Source organism: Bos javanicus, chromosome 15, assembly GCF_032452875.1.
Source record: "Bos javanicus breed banteng chromosome 15, ARS-OSU_banteng_1.0, whole genome shotgun sequence".
Classification (NCBI taxonomy): Eukaryota; Metazoa; Chordata; class Mammalia; order Artiodactyla; family Bovidae; genus Bos; species Bos javanicus.
This window is the reverse complement of record NC_083882.1, coordinates 54677551-54693045: the sequence shown is the minus strand read 5'-3', so window position 1 is coordinate 54693045 and position 15495 is coordinate 54677551. Positions and strand designations below refer to the sequence as shown.

The following is a 15495-nucleotide window of genomic DNA, read 5'->3' as shown; positions in this document are numbered from 1 at the left end:
TGCCGACTGTGCTTTTATTTCTATCTCATAAGCCCATGGCAGGACATAGACCAGAAAATGCTGTCCGGCTGCCCTGGACTGGCTGGGTCAGGTGTTAGCTCCAACTCCAACCGGGCTCCTCATCGCTTCTCCTCCCCTCACTGCCACGTAGCAGCCTTAGGGCCTGGGGGAGCTGCCAAACCTCTGACCCGTCTCAGACACCGCTGGGTCCCATGACTCCTGCTTTGCTCCTAGGATAAAGCCATCCCATCTTCTCTTTGGCATTGCTGGCCTCTTCAGCTGGACTCCTGCCCCAGTCCCAGCCTGGTTCTCATTGAGGTCTCTTCTCCTGCTCCGCTGGATCTCCCCAAGGTCACTTGGGTTTTGTATGTCTTACCCACTGCCTGTTTCAAAAGAACTCATGGAGGAGTGGTGATATGGGTGAGGAAGATTCAGAGTCCTAAATGACAGGATACTGTATTCATATGAAAGGAAGGTGCTGCTGGATTACAAGATAAGTCTTCTAGGAAATTGGTCATATATGTGAAACAAATTTTTTTTTACACTCCTATAAAATAACGTGCAGCTTAGATCAGTGCATTGCCTTCCTGGTTGGCCAGAAGCTGGTCTATTTCCTCTGACTCTCTCTTCCAGCTAGAGAAGGGTGGTGGAAAGACACTGACATGTGAGTCAGGAGACAGGAGCTAGAGCTTTGATTCTGCCCTCCCTCATGGACTGTGTCAGTCCAAGTCCAGATAAACAAAGCCTGTGCCAGTATTTACAAAGAAACTGGTTATAAAAATGTTGCAAGAGTTGCAAAGGGCAACCCAGGTGTCACAGGAAATGACTACCACCTGTAGGGTGGAAGGACAGGGAGAGGAGGTGGCGTACTGAGCCAAGGACCAGGGAAGCCCAGTAGGGATGTGGAGGGAGAGGGTATCTGGTGAATCCAGACCATAAAAGAAAGACCTCTGTTCCTGGGGTGCTTCCAAAGCAGAGGGAGTGGGAGAAATACTCTGGTTTCTTCTCTCCTGCACTCCTATTGGCAGACTCTTAATTAGAAGCTAATATTCACAGAATTGGGGGAATGTAGCCTGCAATGGTCAATGTCTTGCAATATAGAACAAGGGAAAATCAGGCAATTAGACCTGAGACCAAATAGACAAATGACCAGCTCTTTAATCCTCTCATTGAAAAAACGGAAATAACCCTATTGGCCTGGATACCACCATTTAGGAGCCCTGACACCTGAACAGGAGCCTAAACAGGGGAGAGGTGTTCACTATTGTCTCTTTAGTTTTGAGCTTTTCTCCTGCTGTCTCTGTCTTCATTTTGAGACTTCATTTCTCTTAGCTTTTTAAAAATTTCAGCATAGTTGTTTCAAATTCTGATCGAGACAAAGTCCACTAGAACCTATCTCTCCTACTGATTACTTAAAAACTCTGGACAAAAATACAAAACACAGCTACCTAATGACTCTGAAAATCAAACAAAAGCAGGCAGGTGGTCCAGGGGAGCACAACTTTGGAAAAGGAATCTGCATGGTTTAAATTTCCCTTTTATGGATTTGTGTGGAAATTAGAACCACCACCAACAGGTGAGACACAACTTTGGGTCTGAAACTAAATTAATTGATTTCTTCTTAACAACAAAAAAACTCAACATTAACCCAGAGTCTACACCATATAACATTCACAGAATCCAGGATACAATCTGAAATTACTCAACGTACGAAGAACCAGAAAAAGAGGATGAATGATCAATGGGGACGTGCTGTGCTCAGTAGCTCAGTCGTGTTTGACTCTTTGCAACCCCCTGGACTATAGCCCACCAGACTCATCTGTCCATGGAATTTTCCAGGCAAGAATACTCCTAATAGGTTGCTATTTCCTTTTCCAGGGGGTCTTCCCAACCCAGGGATCGAACCCACATCTCTTGAGTCTCCTGCATTGGCAGGCAAATTCTTTACCACTGCACTGCCTGGGAAGCCCTCAATGAGGATGCATGCTCAATATACAAAAATCAATTGTACTTCTGTATAGTAACATTAAACAGCTGGATCTTGAAATTTAAAAGACGATGCCAAATAAAAAGATAACACCACCTACAATGGCACCAAAATGGAAATACTTAGGTGTAAGTGTAGCAAAATATGTGCATGATCTCTATGTACATCTGTAAAGCAGCAAATACTGATGAAAGAAAGAAGACCTAAACAGATAGAGGCATGTACTATGTTCATGGATTAGAAAACTCAATATTGTTACGGTATCAATTCTTTCCAAACTGACTATAGATTCAGTGCAATCCAAGATCTCTGCAGGATCTTTTTTACAGATGTAGACAAGGTAATCCTAAAATTTATATGGAAAAATAAAGGAACTAGACTAGCCAGGCAATTTTTAAAAGGAAGAACAATTGGAGTTGTTTACTCCCTGATCTCAAGACTTACTGTGAAGCTACAGTAATTAAGACAGGGTGGTTCTGGTGAAAAAATAGACACATCAATGAAAGGAACTCCAGAAATAGGCCAGCACATATCAACTGATTTTCCAAAAAGGTGCAAAGGCTATCTAATTGTTCTTTCCCATAAATAGAGCTGGTGAGGCTGTGAAGGAACTGGAACAGTGCTGGTAAGGATAGAGAATGGTACAGATGCTTTGGAGAACAATTTGGCAGTTACAATCTTATAAGTCTGCATGCGTGCTAAGTTGTTTCAGTTGTGTCGAACTCTGCGACCTAATGGACTGTCGCCCGCCAGGCTCCTCTTTCTATGGGATTCTCCAGGCAAGAATACTGGAGTAGATTGCCATTTCCTCCTCCAGGGGATCCTCCCAACCCAGGAATTGAACCTGTGACTTTTAGGTCTTCTGCATTAGTAGGCAGGTTCTTTACCACTATTAAAGATACTTAGTATAAGATTTAGAAGTTCCACTCCAAAAATAAATAAAAAGTTCTGTCCCCACAAAAACCTGTATGTGAACATAAATAATGGGTGTACACATAGCTTAAAACATCCCAAATGCTCAAGCTAGTGTGAATGGATAAACTATTGTATAGTCATACAATGGAATACTACCCAGCAATGAAAATGAACAAATGAGTAATACATACAATAAGGATGAGTCTCAAAAGCATCATGCTCATGAAAGAAGCTAGACTAAAAAGGACAAATGTATATGCATCTATTTATATGACTTTCTGGAAAGGCAAAACTATGGGGATGGAAAACAGACCACTAGTAGCCAGAGGCTGGAGTTGATCTGGAGGGTTGGCTACATAGGAGCAGCAGGAGGTACTTTGGGGGGTGATGGGACTGTTTCATATCTTGATTGTCAAAATCAACTGTATGCCAGAAAAGAGTGTATTTTTACTCTATTCAAATATGTATCTCAATAAAAAGCCAAAAAAAGTAAAAAACTAAACAATTTATAGCTCACAAATTACAAACAATATTTATAGGGCTTGTACCATTCGCTGGGGCTAACGCTGGACCTTGAAGACAGAAAGATAAGATAATCCTTTACTTCAAGGAGCTCACAAATTCACAAGAATATAAGGCATGACGACAAAGATTTGGACTTGATGTTGAGGGATATTGGGGATGGAGGCTGACACGCATTCATGTCATGCCATGGAGCACTAAGGAGGGGTGGGTAGGGTAGGAATTAAGGCAAGCTTCCTAGAGAAGGAATTCCTTCAACTGACTTTTGAAGGATGAGAAGCAGTTAAGTGAGGAGAAGCTACAGGCATTCCAAATAGAAGAGGTGGCACATGGGAAGCCTCAGGGGTGAGACAAACTGAGACCTTCAGGGAATTGTAAGGACTTCGATGTGGCTAGAATGAAGGGAACCAGAAGAGTTAACGGGAGATGGGACCAAACCATAGCCACGGAGAGGAAGATTACAGATAATTAGCCCAAAGGGCTTGTTATTGTTATTTTTATCCAGAAGGTAGGTAGTGGGACAGGTTTTAAGCAGGACAGTGTGATGGATCAGATTCATGCATTTTTAGGATCACTTTGGCTGTATTTCAGAGGATGGACCAGAGGGGAAGGCCAGAGGCAGAGGGATCAGGCAGGAAGCTGGGAAAAGGATCTGGCTTAGAGATGCAGAGGCTGCAACCAGGTAGGGAAGAACTGTTTGGCAAGGTATTTTGGGGTAGAATGGCCAGAATTGGCTTCCCACTCAATATTTAATATTCAGTCTCAGCACCTTTGCACTCAGTTTCTCCTGCCTGGATTCATCTTTCCCAGGCTCTTTGCAGAGCTCCTTCCTTCCCGTTCTTCAGGATAAGACACCTTCTCAGAGAAGCCTGCCTGACTACCCCATTCAAAGGACACCCTTGCCCATCACTCTTCCATCACTCTATTTTCCTCCTAAAAAGTATCTTGTTTATGTATTTGTTTATGGCCCAAGCACATGGGCTCTGAGTTCTTAGCCTACCTTGACCGCTATCAGCACTGTGACCTTTAGCAAATTCTCCTTCAGTTGCCATAGTTTCTTCCTTTGTAAAGTAGGAATAATAATAATTGCTTCATAGGGACTTCCCTGGTGGTCTAGTGGTTAAGAAGCAGTCTGCCAATGCAGGAGACATAGTTCAGTCCCTGGTCTGGAGGATTCCATACTGTAGGACGACTAAGCTCGTGTGCCACAACCACTGAAGCCTGAGTGCATAGAGCCTGTGCTCTGCAACAAGAGAGGCCACCGCGATGAGAAGCCCACACACCGGAACAAAGAGCAGCCCCCTCTCCCCACAGCTAGAGAAAGCTGGCACAGCCAAAAATAAACAAATAAATAATACCTACTTCATAGAATTGTCATCAGGCTAAAATGGGCTAATATATGTAAAGTGCCTAGAAAAACTCCTAGCTTCTGTCGAACATAGTGCTTGGCACATAGTAGGCACTTTATAAAATACTTGCTGAACAGGGCCATTCCCATGTCCACCAGTAGATGGCACATGTATGGAAAACACTTTTTAAAACTGGTTCTGCTCTTACACAAATCGGCCAATAGATGTCACTGTTGCTCCCTGGGTCAAGGAACCAAGCCAGAGCCAGAGGCAGATGTTGCCCAGATAGGACGCTGGACAGGAATCCCAAACGGAGGACCAGAAAGCGATAATCGTATTAAAAAGTCAAAGTCTAGAAACTAAAGCTGAATTATGTTTTACATATATATTCTAAAGTCGCGTTTTCTGTTTTCTCACTTTATTGACTAGTAACAGGAGCTGGCCACACAGGCACCTTCTGTAACTGCAGCCCCAGTTCAGTGAGGTGAGAGGTTGTGGGAGTTAGAGGGTGTGGACATCTGACACGCAGCAGAGGGAGGCCACGAGCCCCATGTAATGGCTTTTCCCCCGTGCTTCGGATTTCTGTGGGGCAGAGGCAGTGCTCACGTATCTCAGAGCACCAGGGTCAGGCACCCAAAAGGGAACTGAGCCCAGCCCCTGGGGCAGGGGCATCTAGTCTGCTGCAGACAATGGGCCAGAAAGCAAATCAGCCCACACGGAGCTCTGGAGGTCTGGCGACAGGAGGAAGACAGGTCAGGAAAGCAGAGGGGACTCTTGAAACGTCCTGCTGCTCTCTGTTGGGGGTAAGGATCCCGGGCAGAGGGTACTGTGTGAGCAAAGGTGTGGGGGGCCTGGAATAGCTGGATTCTTGTACCAAAAATCTGAGTAGCCTGGTATGGCTGGAGAATGGCATTCAAGAAGTCGTCTAGCATGGCTGGAGGACAGGGTCAAGGACAGGGAGTGAGTCTGGTGCTGGCAGACTAGCAGTCTAACATTTTTTCTTTACCCCTCCAGGTCTTAGTCACTGGAGTCCAGGGCCAGCAGCCTGGTACTGTCCTAACTTGTTCTTGTCCCAGCGTAATTATTAATAGACGTCCCTTGTGCTTGCCAAGATTCCTAGTTTGGACAGTCACCTTAAGTTAGGACTTAACCCCCCTTGCCTCCACTATCCCAGTGACCCCATTTTTACTAAGCACAGGATGTGGACCATCTCAGCAGGTGCTAGCAGAGATGAGAGGCTCAGAAAGGATGATTTTCAAGCAGGGGGACCTCGGAGACTGGGGGTCCAGAGCAAACCCCTTTCTCCTCTCAGAGATGGGAAGAGACGTCCCTTCTTTTGAGAGGGAGCCCTCAGGAGGGTTTCTGCTGGTAGGGGGCTGGAGGGGGTTTCTGAGGCCTGCAGAAAGCTGCTGATAGAAGTTAAAGAGAGCTCCCCACCCCTTCTTTGTTGGCTTTTTATCTCCAGGTCACCACAGACCTGGTCGCAGGAGGCAATTACCACAGAGGCACAGATACAGAGTCCAGAGTTTGGGAAGCCCTGCCAGGTACTCAGATCCAGAGCAGGGCAAGGGAAGACCCCAGGGGGCGTCCGGAGCTGTGGATCTGCTCTGCTCCTGACACCTGGTGTGACCTGGATGGGCTCCTGCACTCACTGGGCCTCAACTTTCCCATCAGTACACAGAAGGGTTAGCTGAGGTGGTCTCCAGAGGAGTGGCCACCCCTGGGCAAGTCACCATGAAGCAGTGCTGAAGGAAGAGGGTAGAGGCGGCGAGAGAGGGGTGAGGGAGCCAAGAAGGGGACTCTGAAGGCAGGCAAGTGCATTACCACAGGAATAATAACTGCCCCGGTCACCTCTCCCAGCCCGGGAAAGGCCATGCCCATAAATTAGGGCCATGAGTCTGCCAGGCAGACTTAATGAAGAAGGAGATGGACCTCAGTGAGAGCAGACAGTGCCTCTGGAGGTCACAAGTCCAGCCCCAGTCTGGACAGAAGGAACCTGGAGCCAGGGAAGGGCAGGGGGTGTCCATGGTCAGGGGTGGAGCAAACCAAGTAGGTAAAAGCCAGCTCTTAGGTGTTCACTGCTGAATCCACAGCACCCAAGCACAAAGTGGGGCCTAACCTGTGTTTCTGACTGACCAGGGAACCAGACGACATGGCAAGTCATGCTGAGCTCAGACTGAACCCCAGCCCTCTGGACTCCAGCTGGGCCCTCGCTGGTTCTCATCCCAGAACTGAGGGGCCTGGGTAGGAATGGGGTCGCAGAAGTAAATGCCTTCTCAAGGAGATGGTGATTGTGGCTCTCCTCTGTTTTTGAGAGGAAATTTCAGGTTTTACAGGGTCACTGAACCCCAGGAAGTCTGACGGGTTTCTTGCCTCAGAGCCGCCTCTTGTCTGTCACATTTCTGACAGTCACACATCTTTTTTCTCCCTTTCTACCTGCTCTCTCTCCTACCTGCTCTTAAAAAAAAAAAAAAAAAATCACTTGTTTGGCTGTGCTGAGTTTTAGTTGCAGAACTAGTGGGATCTAGTTCCCTGACCAGGGATGGAATCCCAGTCCCCTGCATTGGGAGCATGGAATCTTAGGCACTGGACCACCAGGGAAGTCTTTACCCTACCTGCTCTTTAAGGGCACATCCTGGATGGAGCTTACCCCTGGCACTTGGCCCCTGTAGTACCCTGCCTACCTAAAACTTCCAGCAGCATTGACAGCACCTGATTAGAGGGGGAGGCTGGCCATTTGGTGGGTCTTTGGTGCTGCTGAGAGGGTCTGCAGTGAGGGGGTGCATCAGGGTGTCAGGGGAGAACCAGCCAGACCCCTCCATCTCACCTGTTCCTGCAAGGCCTCTTTGCAGCTCCTTCCCTTACCCTCATGCCCCTCTGGCCTCCTGTGGACACAGCTTAGCTGATTCCTCTGTCTCCTGTGCTCAGCATGAGGCTTGCCACAAAAAGGATGGGCACAAAAAGAAGGAAGGAACAAGCGAGAGAAGCATGCAGTTCTCCTGGCCCACATATCACATCTCCCTGCTTCCCTGAGTTCTCCTCTGAGGGTGGAAGTCCCTCTAGTGCAGTGGAGAGTAAGGGGAATGCAGAACCATCTTACCCACAAACATCTTCCTATCTATCCCAGCCATAAACGTTTTTTTTTGAATTCTCAGACTAATAGATCTTCCTGCCTCCACGCCTTTGCATAAGCTGATTCTTTTGATCTGTCTCTGTTCAGCAAACTCCTATTCATCCTTCAAAACCCTGTTCAAATGTGACTTTAAGAAATTTCCATAGGCTGGGTACAAGGGCCTCTACTCTGAGCATGCAGTTTCCTGTGACTTCGTTTCTCTAGAATTTGATTGAATATAATTTCTCCCCTGGGTCATTAGCTTTTCTAGGACTGGCAAAGTTGTATTCAGTAGAGAGTTAGCAAATGGCTGGATCTGCAGAAGAGGATGGGTCCCCTGGGGATCTGCTGATCATCCCATAAAGCCCAAGGCCAGTGCAAGACTGCAAGAAGGGAAGCAGCTCAGAGATAACATTTAATGGGAATCAGTGAATGATACTAAGGTTAAATGTCAACTGGCATAACTTAGGTACTCAATTTGTTGATTTTTGACAACTATTGATTTGATATTTAGCTTAGCATCAGCTCTCATCTAAAACCCTCCAAGATTTTTGCTGACAGTGAGCCACAGCTAGTAGCATGTTTTATATGCCAGGACTTACTGCAGTCTTAGGTTACAGTGCCAGAGGACATGTCTTTGGAACTGAGGGTGGGGGTGACCTGTTAGAGACATAGTTCTCTAACCTTGTTAGAAACCCATTACTGTTTTGTCCTGCGGGACTGGCAGAGTATTCTTTGAAGGCCACTGACAGATGGAAATGCTTCAAAAGAATTTAACCCTTTCTCATGAGGAACGACTGACAGGAGGGGTAGGAAATTTGCTGGGAGAATATAAGGAGACTCGAGACTCTTTTCACTCGGTGAAAAGCCAGCTGGGGAGAGGAGTGTTCCTGGCCTCGCAGCAAAGCTGGAACCGTCAAGGAGTCCCAGGCTGCTTTCTCTGGCCCTAAAAGTGGAAGGGAGGGATTGGGCTCTTCACAGAGAGAGGCTGCTTCTTCTGACACTGTTTACCAGGTTTCCCATATCACCTTGGAGGTCCCTTTCAATGTTTAGAAGACACATTCTAGAACTTCAAGATTCTAAAATGCCAGAATTCTAGACATTTGCCATGCAGTTCCAGGGTTCTGAGACCCTGAATGTAAAATAATCCAGCCTGGGGACCTTGAGGAGGAGACAGCCTCTTGTCCTAACCCCACTGACCTAGAACCCACCTATCTTCTTGTCTACATATCTCAAGGGGCTATTCTACACACACACATACACACACACACACACACACACACACACTGCTAGGCTGCCTCCCCTCAGCCTCTCATATACTCGAGGTGCTGGTCTTAGCCCTGTAGCCAGGAGAGCATGGCATGACACAGGACCTAAGGGAGGATCAGGTAATTCAACAGAGGTGCTGTGCTTAGTCGTTCAGTCGTGTCCGACTCTTTGAGACCCCAAGGACTGTAGCCTGCCACACTCCACTGGCAAGAATATTGGAATGGGTTGCCATGCCCTCCTCCAAGGGATATTCCCAACCCAGGGATCGAACCCAGGTCTCTCGCATTGCAGGCTGATTCTTTACTGTTTGAGCCACCAGGGAAGCCCAATTCAACAGAGGAGATGATGCCAAAGCAGCAGATCACGCATCCTCCTCTTTCCTGCCTGAATTAACTGCTTCTGATTCTCTGTAGCTGGACTTCCTCCCTCGACAGACTCATCTGATGCTAGTTAATTTGTCAGTCTAACGACATCACCCCCATGACCCCCCATTCCACCGAGTGTTGAGGAATCAAAGGGTAAGAGAATGAAGAGGAAGCATAGGGTTCCACCCTGGCTGTGGATAACTCTACCTCAGGATGAAAAGCAAAACTGGTTTGGCGAGCCATGCCATCCCAATGGGAAGTCCCTCCATATGTCTAGCCCCAATCCTATGATGTGCGGTCAGAGCCCATTTCCCACCCCCCTCCCCAGTCTGAGAAAAGACATCAAAAGTCATTGCTTCATCTCGAACGTCCAAAATGCTCTAAGTGTCCCTTCCCACCCCCTTCAGTGACCAAGGTCAGCAAGAATGACATGGCACCACTTCCAAGAGCAGAGCATATGAGATTATTGCAGACTTTATAGAAAACTGCCCAAAGGAGATCCAGATTTCTAGGTGGGGGGGAGGCCTCAAGCCAATATGTTGGAGGAGGGTGACTTCCTGTGTGCAGAGGCAGCACAGGCCAGCCATTCTGCTTGACCTAGGGGTGGGAGTCAGGGAGAGGCGGCCCCCTCCCACTCACCAATTGTGCTTTGGGATCATGCAGAAGGCAGGGCGCTGAGGCTCTGACCCTGGACAGGAGGGCTTGTGCCTGAGACAGGAGGAGAGGCCCCCTTCCTCTTCCAGAAGTCATATGGGGCAGGGGGTGGGCAAGGATGGCCAGGTGGCAGCAAGGAAACTTCAGGGGAGAAGAGTCACATGGGAAAGAGGATGTGGCCAACAGCTCCCAGTCCTTCAGAGCCGCCTCTTCCACCCCTCTCTGTGGGCACAAAGGTCAGCTGACCCTGGTTCTAAGGCAGCCCATCTACTTTGCACCCCCAGGACTCTCTCCTTCAGGATCTCTCATGAGGATCTGCCAGCATGGTTGCGGGGGGCGGTGCTTGGCACCTGCCTGTTTTGCAGGGCTAGAGAGCTCATCCTAAGAGGAAAGGGGGGTGGGCATCTCCCAGGGATGGAGTCCTCACTGGACCTGACCCAGTGAGCGGCAGGTGTGGGTACTGAGTGCAAGCGATGGGTTTAGAGAGAACTGAGAGCCCAGAACTTGGGTAGAGGGATGAACCTCAGATCGGGTAAAGAGCTGAGAGTCTCAAATTGGGAATAAGGACTGAGTATTGGGGTATGAGAACCCAAAGTGGGAATCACTGAGGATCGGCTCCACACTAAGGGTTTAACGAGGTGTCCCTGTCCCTGTGATGGGAGAGTTAGGAGCTGAGTGCCAAGCCTGGGCCAAGGAGGGGCTTGAGCTAGAGCTGGGGTGGTGGGTGGCATGAAATACATCTTCAGATTGGGGGAGGCTGCCCAGCCCTCAGAGCCCCCAGATGTAGGTCTGTATGCAGGATGAGCTGGTAAAAGAAAAAAGGCTCAAAGTCCACAAAAACCTTCTGAAGGGGGTGCTCTGATTCTGAGACTAGAATGGGATGTGAGGGCCCCTGAGCACTAGAAGGGAGCTGAGGGCTGCAAGCTGGAGTGTAGTTTAGGGGGGTGTTTCTTGCTGAGAGGTCTGGGTTCAAAGCACAGGGTGGTGGAAGCAGTCTCAGGGGCTTGGGATAGAAGGAGAGGGTCTCCGAGTGAGTCCTGAAAGGGGGAAGGGGCTTCGGGTGGTTCAGGAGGGCTTTCAGAGCCTGGGATGCGTGGATGGGTGGGGAGCAGGTTCTGGAATCAGAAGAGGGTGTCTCTGGGTCTTCGATGGTGACAGCTCTCAGAAGCTGGGGAGAAGGGGTACAGCTCCAGGCCTCTGGGTGGGGGAGATGCCATAATCCAAAGGTCTCAGGGCAGGGGAAGGTCTCAAAGCCTCAAGCTCGCGGGTGTCCCATACCCACGGTCTTGGGCGAGGTGGCCTCAGTAAGGTCATCAGCTGGCAGGGGTTAGTCCCCAAGTCAGAACAGGAGAAGCTCAGAGGCCCGAACCCGGGGAAGTGGCGCGAGAGCCGGCGGGGGCGGCCGGGGCGGGCGCGCGGCGCGGGTCGGCGTCCTGCTCGTAGCGGTAGTGGTAGCCCTCCATCTGGTCCCGGCACGCCTCGCGCAAGTTGCGCATCCAGCGCTGGATGCCGCGGCGGTTTAGGTAGAGCACCATAAGGAAGATGAGGCCGATGAGCGCCAGAACAAGCCCGAAGAAGACGTAGGAGGCTTCCAGCTCGGGGCCGGCGAGTTCCACTTCATCCCCGCGACTGTCGGCATCGCTGTCGGCGCAGCGCAGCTGCGCCTCTTCCAGGTCCAGGAAAGGCCGGTTGTGCAGCGCCCGCGGGGCGGCGCAGCGCAGGCGCCGCGCGTCGGGTACGCGCTCCGTGGAGTTGCGCAGCCAGGCCAGCAGGGGGCGCGCGGCGCAGCCGCAGCGCAGGGGGTTGTCCGCGAGCAGCAAGCGCGGCGCGGGGAGGCCGCCATCGCGTTCGAGCGCCCGCAGCTCGTCGGGGTCCAGGCCGGCCAGCGCGTTGAGGTGCACATCCAGCTGCTCCAGGCGAGGCCGGCGCAGAGCGGCGGGCGGCAGGCGGCTAAGCGCGTTGCCCGCCAAGCCCAGGAGGCGCAGCTCGTCGAGCGGAGCGAGCGCGGCGTCCAGCGCGGCCAGCAGTGCGGGGCCGCCCCGCGCCAGCGCGTGGTTGAGCTGCAGCGAGCGCAGCGCGGGCAGTCCGCGGAAGGCGCCGCCGCCCAGGGTGCGCAGCGGGTTGTGGCTCAGGTCGAGCGCCGTAAGGCTGGGTAGCCCGTCGAAGGCGCCGTCCTCCACCACCTCGATGTTGTTGTGCGTGAGGCGCAGCGCAGTCAGGTGCGGAAGGCGCACACCGCCCTCCGCCGCCTCCTCCCCGTCCGCGTCCCCGCCGGCGAAGGCGGCCGCGCGCAGCACCGTCAGGTTGGCGCCCACGATGGTGAGGTTGCGCGCGTCGGGCGGCACGTCCCGCGGCGGCTGCCGGAGCTCGGCGCCGGACGCGCAGCGCAACATCAGCTTGGGGCCGCCGAAGCAGTAGCACTGGAAGGGACAGGGCGCGGCGGGTCGGCTCAGCGCCGCCGCCACGAGCAGCAGCCCCGGCAGCAGCGGGCCCCTGTGCTCCGGCTGTCCCGCGCGCGGGGCCATCGCAGCTGCCCCCACATCCAGCGCCCGGGTCGCGGCGCTCACCAGTGAGTTCGGAGCGCCTTGGGGGCGGGGAGGGGGGCGGGTGAGGCAAGTCCTTGACCCGGAGCGCCCGGCGGTCGTCGTCCTTCCGTCCGCTGGCTCTGGAGTCCGAGGAACCTTCACTTTCCTGGTTGGGGCGAGAGGGGACAGGCAGGGAGCGGAGCCCCCCGCCCCCGGTGCCCTCTTCGCCCTGCGCACCGGCCTCCGACTTCCGCGGCCGTTCTGGGCTCAGAGCCGAGTGGGCAGGGTTTGCCTCCCCCCTCCCCGCCTCCCAGCCGCCTCCTCCGCCCCCAGCGGTGTCTCCGCGCCCTCCTTGCGGAGAGGCGGGGTGGGAGGCTCCCGAGAACCAGGGCTTTGGGCTGCTGCTCTTGTTCTCCCCTCTTTCGGCTCCCGGACTGCTGTGAAGTTTGACTCTCCGAGGTTCTGACTTAGTTCCCTCTCATCTCCCCCACCCTCCGCGTTTAAGCAGGTTCCTTCCTCTTACCTCTCAGGCACGTGTGGGGCGGGGCGGGGCCGGGCTGGGGAGAGCTGGCAGGTGGGTCAGCATCTCCAAGGGAGAATTTAGGGGCAGGATTTCAGAGTTCCTCCTCCAAGTGCAGGCAGGGATGAGGGGTCAGCTGGGAAAGTTCCTCGTTTTTCAGCTGCTTCCTAATTCCTGTGATCAAGGAGAGGGCTGTGCTAGGAGAGGAAAATCCCCAGCCTCAGCCCCCTCTTCTGCCACCCCAGTTACATCTGGTCTGGCTCTGTCAGCATCCCTGAACGTTCCGGGAGACCTCCATCTTTTCCACCCCACCCCATCTACCCGAGGAAGTCAAGACAACCCCCTCTTCCTTCCATCCCTCCTCCCCCCAAGTCACTGGCTGCTCCGCCAGGATTTCTTCCCTTTGGCTTTCTCCACCAGGCTGGACTCCTCCCCCAAGCACTCTCCTAGGCCCTGGGACCCGGTGGGTGTGGTGATTCAGCTCTTTGCTGCCCCCCTCCTTGCCCCAGCGCCTTGGACCCCTGCTTGCTTGTCCTGGGTCTCAGGACCTTAGGGTTGTTGGATGACATCAGCTGCCCCTCCTCCTCTCCAGGGTACCCCACCTGTAAATGGTGAATGGGTAGGAGGGTTTGGGGCTCCAGAGGTGGTGAGACCAGAAGCAGATTTTGCACTGTTGGAGTAGGGGATCTCAGAAGGGACCAAGGCTGAGCTGTTCATAGGTTTGTTTTGTTCTGGATTTCCGCCCCCCGCCCCCTCCCCCTCCAAGAACTGGGAAGCTCCAGGCCTAATTTAAAGAGACAGGCTCCTGAGAAGGGAGCTCTCCTGGCCTTGGCATGAATTATTCAGGCTGTAGAAGTTGACACTTGATCCTCAGGCCCTTCTGGTATGAGCAGAGCTGGTTGGGATAAAGGCTCCCCCCAACCTAAGAAGCAGTCTCTTTCTCCTGAAATTAGGGATTGCTGGGTTGACTCCTTCCCTGAAAGTATATTTAACTGATCAACCAACAGATCAGTACCACCTAAGGAGAGGCCTGGGTCTCAGACAGGGGTCAATGTTGAAGTCCAGGGTTATTGATGCTGGGGGTGGGAGGAAGACCTCTCCTTTTCCTTCCCACTCTCTCCCCTGTCCCTACTGTCACTCCCAAGGTTTGGCAGATGAGAATAATAACTTGCACATGCATATTGGACATGTCTTTTCAGAAGTGGGGTTGTATACTCACATGTATGTGTAGAAGCACACATAACATGTAGCAGGCCTAGGTGTGTCTGCATGTGAGCACATACACACACTCATGCTTACTTGTGTGTGCCTACACATGCACAGGAAGGCTTGCATAAGCTTGTGCACAGTTGCAGGCAGGCTCAGATGTGCTTCTTACACGTACTTGCAGGAGCATTCATACATGTGCACATGTGAACATAGATTTGAGTGCATTCTGGTATGTGTCCATTGATTCATAAGCATGTACATACTTGAACATCCATACTTCCGGGCCCATGCAGGTGCCTGGATGTGTTTTCAGAGGGACAAGCTAACAGACTTATGCAAGCACATGCATCCAGAGGTCAGCCAACACACTCTGAGCCCACTCCTGCCCTCCACCACACCCTTGGTCCATGGAATTAACAGGGTGTGGTGTCTTTTCTTATATGGCACAAGAGCTCAGGCATGCCATAGACGCTGGGCCCTCAGCTGTTGCATTCACCCCAGCCGTGGCCCATGTCAGCTCCAAGCCCCAGCTCTGACATCTTCCCCAGTGGGAGACACTGGCTCTTCCTCATTGTTGTGTTTCTGGTACACGCACTAGTTCAAGAGACTATGCAGTAAATGTTTGTAAATGAATGAGTGAATGAAAAGGTCTTTGGTTTCCTGTCCTGCTGCGTACAGCCCCTTCAGCCTCCAGCCACTAAGATATCACAGGCCAGCTGTCAAGGCCAGCTCTCCCTTCTCAGGCCCCATGGTGGCTGGTTTCTGATTGGCTGATGGCCCTCCAGGGGAAGCCCTGTGGGGGAGCCAGCAGCTTTGGTGGTGGGGGTGGGGATGTGTGTGCATTTACTGGACACCTCAGTTGGGGAAAGGAGGCCCAGAGAGAACCTAGGACCATCAAAGGACAGAGAACAAGACAATGACTGTGTTTTATAAATGGGGTGGTGAGGCCAGAGGCCAGGGACTTGTCAAAAAACTTATGGTCCTTGGGGCTTTGCCTGGAAACCTGACCCCAGCACCTGGCCTAGGGCTCTGTCCAAGGTAGTAAGTGTGTCTGAGTGGCCAGCACCA

General features: G+C 51.9%; 1 protein-coding gene across 1 annotated transcript; it reads right to left on the bottom strand.

The window, feature by feature from the left end:
• Positions 1 to 9977: 9977 nt before the first annotated feature.
• TPBGL (trophoblast glycoprotein like) lies at positions 9978 to 13954 on the bottom strand. The gene is made up of 2 exons (XM_061380879.1): positions 13821 to 13954; positions 9978 to 13392 (listed from the first exon to the last, which is right to left on the bottom strand). Exon 2 carries the CDS (start codon positions 12696 to 12698, stop codon positions 11529 to 11531), a length of 1170 nt encoding a protein of 389 aa, XP_061236863.1. The 5' UTR covers positions 12699 to 13392; positions 13821 to 13954; the 3' UTR covers positions 9978 to 11528.
• Positions 13955 to 15495: the final 1541 nt, after the last annotated feature.

What these genes read in the sequence shown, in the direction of transcription:
- TPBGL (XM_061380879.1), bottom strand. Translation starts at nt 12,698, where the DNA reads ATGGCCCCGCGCGCGGGACAGCCGGAGCACAGGGGCCCGCTGCTGCCG.